This window comes from Mustela nivalis, assembly GCF_964662115.1.
Source record: "Mustela nivalis genome assembly, chromosome: 10".
NCBI lineage: Eukaryota > Metazoa > Chordata > Mammalia > Carnivora > Mustelidae > Mustela > Mustela nivalis.
Genome location: NC_139029.1, coordinates 95,310,660 through 95,319,711, shown reverse-complemented (window position 1 = coordinate 95,319,711; position 9,052 = coordinate 95,310,660). Strand labels below are relative to the sequence as shown.

The 9,052-nt window shown below is 46.7% G+C and overlaps 1 protein-coding gene across 1 annotated transcript; it reads right to left on the bottom strand.

Annotated features, from left to right (window-relative positions):
- Positions 1-424: 424 nt before the first annotated feature.
- GJA8 (gap junction protein alpha 8) lies at positions 425-1,747 on the bottom strand (the record flags this gene model as incomplete). The annotated part of the gene is made up of 1 exon (XM_082686156.1): positions 425-1,747. One exon carries the CDS (start codon positions 1,745-1,747, stop codon positions 425-427), a length of 1,323 nt encoding a protein of 440 aa, XP_082542282.1.
- Positions 1,748-9,052: the final 7,305 nt, after the last annotated feature.

The following is a 9,052-nucleotide window of genomic DNA, read 5'->3' as shown; positions in this document are numbered from 1 at the left end:
CCCTGCCTGCACCCCATAGACATCTGAGCTTGGGCCCCCTGATAAAAATCCGGCTGAGCTAGAGAGCTTGAGTCGGACCGGCAAAAAGCTATGAGGCAACCACAATTCTGATTGGAGGGATTTCTGTGGAGAAATGAGGATTAAAGCAGCGCTTCCCATTGTAGTTGAGCTGGAGGGGCAGGGCAGTCATTCGAGACTGGGAACTTTGACAGGTCAGTGGCTTTTTCTTGGTGGCCCTTTTATTTGGGAAATGTGGTTTCCTAGTTGTATAGCAAGTGCTGTGCCCTCTGCAGCTCCTGTCCAACCAGGGGTGGGTGTGAGGGGAGGGACAGAAGACTTGAATCATGGTGGCGTCTTTATGTTTCATCTTGCCCTATGTTAACTCTGGTGTTTTCTTTTCTTTCTTTCATTCTTCGGCCCCACTTCATACGGTTAGATCGTCTGACCTTGCTCGGCTGCTGGCTTTGCTCAGCCTGCTCAGCGGTCTGGTGTCATCTCTCGTGAGGTCTGGACACAGGGAAGGTGACTTCTCTGCCAGCAGCCCTTGCTTTGATACCTTCTCAGGCTGTAGGTCTTCCTTCTCACCCTCCTTCCCCACCTCAGGAGTCTCGGCTTTCTCCCCCTCCAGCACTGCTGTGGTCTCCAGCCCCTCTGTGCTCACTGTCTCCCCTTCCTGCCTCTTGTCTCCCACCTCTGGTTCCGCCCCCTCCTCTACAGGCTGCTCCTCCGCCTCCCCCTCTTGTGCCCCCACCTGAGCGTAGGAAGGCAGTGTCTCTTGGTAAGCTCGGGACAGGTCCCCGAGGGGCCCCGTACCCATCTTCTCCTCGAACTGACTAAAAGGTTTGGCCGAAAGTGGGCTGGTCTCCACCATGCCGACCTCAGTCAGGGGGAAATAGTGGGACACGATTTTCTCTTCTTCCAGCAGCTGGTAGCCCTTGGCCTTCTGGATGGAGGAGACGGCAATGGAGTGGAGGGACTTCTCGGGTATCTCCCCCAGGGGCTGCTCCACGGGCCTCTTGAAGGCAGACCGGATTCTCTTCAGGCCCAGGTGGCTCATCTCCAGGATGTTGAGGAAGAGGGACACCGAGGCCACCGACAGCATGAACAGGATGAAGATGGTTTTCTCCGTTGGCCGCGACACGAAGCAGTCCACCACATTGGGGCAGGGCCACCTGCTGCAGCGATAGAGGGGCAGGATCCGGAAGCCATACAGGAAGTAGTGGCCCACGATGAAGCCCACCTCGAAGAGAGTCTTAAAGATGATGTGGCAGATGTAGGTCCGCAGCAGGGTCCCTTCCAGCCGGAACTTCTTGGTGCCTTTGCTGCTGTTGCTGCCCTTCTTGATGCTGCCCTGGTCCGCGGCCAGCGGCACCCTCTCGCCGCCGTCGCCCGCCGCCTGCTGGCACAGCTCCTCGGCCTCGCGCTCCTTGCGCTTCTCCTCCATGCGGACGTGGTGCACCGCGTGGCCCACGTACACCAGCGATGGCGTGGACACGAAGATGATCTGCAGCACCCAGAGGCGGATGTGTGAGATGGGGAAGGCCTCGTCGTAGCAGACGTTCTCGCAGCCGGGCTGCTGGGTGTTGCACACGAAGTCGGACTGCTCGTCCCCCCACACGAACTCCGCGGCCGTGCCCAGGATGAGGATCCGGAAGATGAAGAGCACGGTGAGCCAGACTCTTCCGATGACCGTCGAGTGCTCGTTCACCTCCTCCAAGATGTTCCCCAGGAAACTCCAGTCACCCATTTCTCACCCACCTGGAGGAGGAAGAAGGCAAGAGCTGATCGGCCGTGGTGCCATCCCCTGCCAGTCTCTCTCTGTTAACGCTTGCTCACTGGGGGGTAGGGTGGGGTACCTCTGCTTTCTGAGTTGCTGGAACCATCAGTATGTAAAAGAGCACCTATCGAGTGGAGTGCCTTCTCTTGCGTGCTGGGATGAAGGGACAAGAGCGGTGCGAAGAATCTTCCTCATCTGCAAAATGGGTTTAATGCTAATACCTGCTCTCTGACACTTGCAAGGGGTGGTCTGAAAGTGTAGATGAGGCGATATGTGTATCATTCCTTGAATTCCACCCCAAATAAGGGCTCGTTGTTGACCATAGATAGAAACCCATGTTTACATGGGTTTAAATCAAGACCACAAGCTAAACTATGCTTTAAGAGGCATCATACTGAAGAAAACCCTATACTGTGAGGGGTCTGGGCCCCCAACAGAATTCTTGGATGTGTGAAGCTGCCTGTAACCATTTTACCTGGACTGTGTTGAAATGTACAATGATGTGTTTGGAGGGAAGTGGAAGGATTTTTTGAACATCTACTTTGTGACAGGCTTTTGACATTTCATTATTTCATTTAATTGGATCCTGCTAGACTATAGTCTTCATAAGGCTATGGGCCATGTATGTTTCATTCACTGCTGCATACTCAGGGCCTGTCACAGAGCCCAGCACCCAGTGAAAGCTCAGGAAGTGTTTAACCAATTTGATTTGAACACATGAGAAAACTGAAGTTCAGAGAGGTTAAACAAACTGGGATCAGACAGTTAAATAGCAGTCGTTTTGTCTGCCTGGTCCCAAGGGCTGAGTTCTTTCCATGACACCCTGGAGATACACTGCTTTCGATCTAAACTACACAATTCTGCAACTCCTGGTCTCTTAATTTATGTTTCTTTCTTCTCTATGTTGACATCTGCAAACCATTCTTAACAGCATCACAAATGGAGAGTACTGTCTTTTTTTATATGATTATTATTAGTCTTTTAAAACCAAAGAATGGGGAGCATGCTTCAGGGAGGAATCACATTACACGGTGAGGAAAGTCCACTGAGACACTTTTAGTGTCCCACAGAATGAAAATGTTTTAGGTTCTGTAATGTGTGCCTACCTTAATAGAGCTAAAAATTTGTCAACAACAACAAAAATACCATTAAACATGATAGCATATCATGCCCCTAGCAACAGCATGATTAATGCACTGGGGATCGAACTGACGGGGCTGATATGTGTAAACTGGGACACTCACCCAGTGCAAACCTGTGCTAACCTAAGGGACTATGATCAAAACTTCTACATTGGGGCACCTGGCTGGCTCAATCTGAGGCGCATGGGATCCTTCACCTTGGGGTTGTGGGTACGAGCCCCACGTTGGGTGTAGAGATCACTTAAATAAATAAATAAACTTAAAAACAAAACAAAACAAAACTTCTATCTCAGCCTGTGGCAAATGCTCCTCCAGCCTGAACATTTCTAGTGTTGCAGTGTTTTCTCAGTGTGGCTCTTAGATGGTGGCAAGAGCGCATGCTGGAGATGTTGCTCTGGGCTTCTTTCAGCCTTGTCTCACCCTATAGCATCAGAAGACCACTGCTTTAATGACCGGGATACTTGTTAAGCACTTGAACGAGTGATGAAAAGTGATATCTTAAATAAGGTGTGATTTTCATAGATTGGAGTGGATAAACAAAGTGGCATCTTAAAGCCTCCCTCCAGTCTGTGGTTTGGAGTCCAGCCAGACGGTACGGGAGGCAGACAGTGATTGCAGGCGTGAGCAATGCGCACGCTGTGCTCTCAGGGTATGCACAGCTGTGGCTGCTTTTTGTTGTAGAGCAGAGGGTGTTGCTCCTCTTGGAGCCCCAGAAACTCCCAACTAGGTAGGGCACCCAAGAGCAGCTTCTGTCCTCCTGAGAAGGTGAGAGCATCTGCGGCTCCCCAGTCATGACTCCAGCATTGGGAAGAGTTCCTTGTAGGTAGGGATGGGGGGCTGAGAGTGGGAGAGGGTCCTTCACCCAGAACCAGCCATTCAGAATCCCAGCCACATGTGTCTAGCTATACTTCTGCTTTTAACATTCCTCCATGGGCAGTTAAATCTAGTGCTTGCCCTGTAGTGAAGGGCAGCCATTTCCATTGCCTTCAGGGGGAAAAAAGATGGGAAACCTCACAATCAGGTAAGCAGCCCAGGCATAAATCCTACTGTTGGCAGAGCCAGGAAAACCCCAGTTTCCTATCACATGGTTCAATCTAACATTCATGAGAAAACAGCAGTTTATGTAATTTATTCTTATAAGATCAAGTCTGGCCTTAACGTACTCTACATCTAGTGTTGTTAATGTTTTGTCCCCATTGATGTATCAACTCAGATTTGACACTCTTCCTTGTATTGTACTGTATTTGTCCTTTGGGATTTCCATGTGTATTTCACTCAGGTACCTATGTGGACGTGTGCAGTGAGCACACACTTTGAGGATAGCGTGTCTATCAATCTTGTTTCTCCCTTTGAGAATCAAAAGCTCTTGGAGGCCAGGGATCATTTTATCTTCATCTTCTATGAAACGTCATGACACAAAACAAAGACCTTCACAGAGTAGGCGCTCCATAAATAACCAGTACATGGGACCAATGGTAATAATTTGAAATCTGAAATTCTCAATCTCTGAGTGCATATAATACCAGTATTAGTTAAAGTCTAGGAAACTCCAGTCTTCTTGCTGCAGTTAGCAGTGGGCAGACAGAGAACTTGCAAAGAAAGCCTAAATACCAAAACAAGGATTGCAGATTGATCCAAAACTAGCTGTTTTGAGAGACTGTTTTGTATAAATAAACTGGAAGGCCAGTGATTTTTGACATGTTGTGACTGTTGTGGCATATTCATGAAACATGAAGACCCTCCCGACCACCCCATCAGTAGTTTCCAAATTAAGCCAAATTTGTGTCCTTTCATACCCTACTCTGCAGTGCTAAGACTGAGTGTGTGAATGTGTGTGTGTGTGTGTGTTTTAATGTCTAGTTACAAAGTTTCTCATGATAATGGAAGAAGAGAAACTAACTTAGGAAAAAATCTTTCCAATTCCATGCTGTTGAAACAGACCCATTATTCTTTTAAGAAGAGGAGCTTTAGAGGTGCTAAGAGAAAATGCCTTGGGTCCTTGACTTCTACCAATGAAAATTATACATAAAGGAAGTCAGATAAGAGTATATCCGAACAAATTATTCCACTGGAGCAGGGAGTAATTTAAACCAAAGGAAGAATATTTCTCTGCTCTTCTGCAAAAAGAAACAGATCTTTTACAGATAGAAAGTAAACCGATGGAGTTCACGCATCCACCCCAGGTCACCGAACAGAATGTTCCACCAGAGGATTATGGTTTTATTTTTATTTTTATTTTTTTAAGATTTTATTTGTTTATTTGACAGACAGAGACCACAAGTAGGCAGAGAGGCGGGGGGGTGGGGGAGGCAGGCTCCCTGCTGAGCAGAGAGCCCGATGTGGACCCTGGGATCATGACCTGAGCCGAAGGCAGAGGCTTTAACCCACTGAGCCACCCAGGTGTCCCAGGATTATGGTTTTAAATAATGATTAAAATGACACCTTATGTTTGGGTATCCTTTGTCTATTTATAACTGATACACTTTTCCATATCTTATTTCAGTCCTCATAAGAACCTGTAAACTAGGCCAGTAGTTCTCAAACTTTGACATCATAGACTAGTAAAGTACCAGCAGAACAGGGGGGCCAACACAGAGTTACCAGCTCCTAATTTTGCCAAGCAAGGATATAAAAATAAGAAACTTGGGGTGCCTGGGTGACTCAGTGGGTTAAGCCTCTGCCTTCGGCTCAGGTCATTGTCTCAGGGTCCTGGGATCAAGCCCAGCATCAGGCTCTCTGCTCAGTGGAAAGCCTGCTTCCCCCCACCCTCTCTGCCTGCTGCTTTGCCTACTTGTGATCTCTCTCTCTGTCAAATAAATAAATAAAATCTTTTAAAAAAAACGTATTAAATCACAATTATGACTACATCATTTCATAAGAGGGGGAATATCATACCACAAAACCAGAAAAGACATAATTTCAGAATAAAATTCCTTTAAATGGAACACATTTAAGTTGGTGAAAAATTTACTATATTGCTTACTACATTATTACTACAGGCTTCTGGAAGGTTCATCTTGGACCAGAACTGACAGGTCCGCAGGATGACCATTTAGAACCAGTGAACCAGGCATTTTCAGCCTCCATTAACAGATAGGAAGGCAGGCAGGGAGGTTCACTAAGTCTGCCAAGGGGGCTCAACTAGTGAGGGCAGAGCAGGGGTGAGAGCCCTGCTCTTCTGGCTTCAAGCCCAGGGCAATCTCCAATACAGAGAAGTATCCTCTTCTCTTGGCTTTGAGAAGAGGCAGAATACCACACTTACACCTGTGTTAGCCAGTTACCCCAAAGGATTACATGGCCACTTACCAGTCTGGTTGGTAAGGGAGTATAAATGGGTCTCCCTTCATGTCTCTAGAGCAGCTAGACTCTAGAGCAAAGAGAAGCTTTCCTAGAGAAACAGCACAGCCTGCCCCCAGGAAGACTGTTGGGGTCTTTAGCTAGACCTATTCTTATGCACCATTAAATGCCCCAACATCGAAAATGCAGCGCATGAAGCCTCCTCTCCACCCACAGCACTCAGAAGTAATTACTGTTACACCTATCACAGAGGTCAAGGAAAAAGTATAAAACTCTTTCATAAACACCAAATACTTATTTTAGATCTCTCGGGATTCCTGGAGGCATGTTAATTCATTCTGAAAAAATGAGAAAACCTTAAAAAGTCAAATTGTAGTTAGAATTTGGGCATCTCCCTTCTCATCCCCCTCTCCCATTCCTACAGTCCTTTCCCTTCCGAAACTCTGCCCACTCTCAGGCCAGTCCCAAGAGGATTTTCAGAATTGGACTCTAAGTTCAGCCATCCCAACCCAAGACCAAACCTTAGTGACAACGTTTTTCCTTTTGTAGAAACCCTGATCTGGCCCTTAGATTAGGCTAGAAAAGAAGCCCAGGTTACATGGCAGGGAAGGCGACAAACCAACGTAACCCAAGGAAAACTTGCCAACAGCAGTAGGGTCCCCCGGAGAAATATGTGCTCTCTTTCTCTCTTGGCACTCAGCAGCAAAATGGCAACTTTGTCCTCTTTCCCTTGGCGCCTAAAAGCCCACCTCCCACTTCTCTATCCCGCCCCTACCTTGCTGCACGACTGAGCAGATATGACTGGATTGGCCCTGATGGGTAGGTTTTACTGTCCAGCAATATTTTAAGCTCCCAGCCAGACAGCTTTTATGAAGGGAGGGATGTTTGGAAAACAATAGGAGAGAGAGAGAATGGGAGAGCTGTGTTGGGCACAGAGGGGAGGAGGGGGGGAAAAGCTGATGTGGGAAAGCTTAGATGGGCTTCTGTAGCCTCCCAAAGTGTCTTTTAGCTGCAGACCTGGTCCTGTACTGCAGAAAACCTTCGGCTTCTCTCCAGAGGGGGTATTTTACCTGGGGGTATTTTCTCAGTGCCTTATCATCAGCTTAGAGAATGCTTGGGGTGTAGGGACAGTAAGAGGTCACTTGCATGCATCCCCTGCCCTCAGTCAGACTGTACCAAAGCACCCCCGCCCCCAAAGAAGAGTGGTTGTTTCTTTTCAAGGGTTGATCTATCGTTCTCTCTTGGGGGTTTGTTCTTATGTCTCCAAGTTTCTTTCTTTGAAAGGAGCCTGCATATGCCAAAGAATTCTGGTGCCACTTGTAAATATAATAACATTCCCCACCTTGTTTTACTCATAATTACAAATACTTTTGAGGAACTGCAGAGTCAAGGGGACTATGCAGTGTCAGCTAATAGTTGCAGACTCTCATGCCTCCAACTGCGAAATGGGGGTATGAGGTTTGGGTCACCAAGAAGCTCTGGGTTGAAATACCTGTGTGGCCTAATGAGGAATGATGTTTAGGAAGCTAGGTCTGGGGCATGAACGCATGCCCTCTGCCTCCCTAAGTCCCACCATCTTCCCAATGTCTGGGACTCACCATTGCATTGGTATGAAAGATGGTTGTACTGACCACCTTTCCAAACCCCAAACTGGGGCATTTTATTATATAAGTTGATATATGGAAACAATGGAGCAAACATAGTTGAAACTGGGATGGTTTTAGGAAACCTACAATGTATAATTACTGAGCCAAAGGCAACTTGGAGGGTAAACCAGAAAAACAGAATCTAAGTGCTTGCCTCTTCTCTACCCTCATTTCCTGCCCTTTCTGGTGTCATGGGCATACTGCATTTTGATGGTGGTGGTTTGAAGGGGGATGTTACCAAAGTTGTTTGAGTCTCCAATTCCAATAATATCCTAATGTTCACTAGCCCAAACCTTATTTACTTTAGAATTCTGATTTCTTTCAGAATTCAAATTTGAAGGATGAGTCTAACTGGAACAGAGTCTTCTAGAGAATCTGTCAATTAAAAACAACTGGCCAAGGCTCTTCCCCAGTATCAACGAGGCAAGAAGTCAGAGGAGAGAGGGAAGGAAATCTGATCAGTGTTTCTTCTGAGAGCATTTGTTCAATGTTGATTCCTGAAGCTTGAGCTTTCTCTGGGATTTTCCAGAAACTACAAACTTCTCTTCAGATGAATTTCTCTCATGCAGGGCTTTCCAGGACAACTTGGCTTGTGTGGTAGAGCAGTCCTGTCTCCTGACATCATTGTGTGAGAGACAGTCGTAGAGGATGTGTTCGTGTCTGGAAAAATAAAGAATCTCATCAGAGCTCAGGTTTGGACAAATCTAGCTTTGCAATTTAGCACTTTCTTTGCTTATTTCCTCCATGGGTGTTGAAGACAACTCTACTAAGAGTGCCGAGGTGATTGAATTATTTTTGTTGTCACATCTTCTGTTTGCAGTCTTTGAAAACATAAACACTCAATCCCTTATGTCTTGAGGAACATTTTGAAAGAGGTGGGAGAGGGCCTCATCCCAGGTTCGTCTGTGGTTAAGAGATGTCCTAACCAGAAATTAGAATCAGTTTCTTAGGTCTTTCAGTGGGAAGTCTTCTTGTGGCGGCTCTATTGTTTTATCTGATGTAAACAAAGCTCTGGAACATGGGATATAACCACATTTGAAGGCAAATCCCACTTTTATGTTCTGTAATGTGGATTATTAGATCATTGATGTTTGGATAATTTAACGGTGGCGTTCTTTCACCAGGGTATGTTTTGGAAGCAGTGAAGTAGTTACACATGGGAAAATCGCGGGATTTTCAGTGGGAAGACC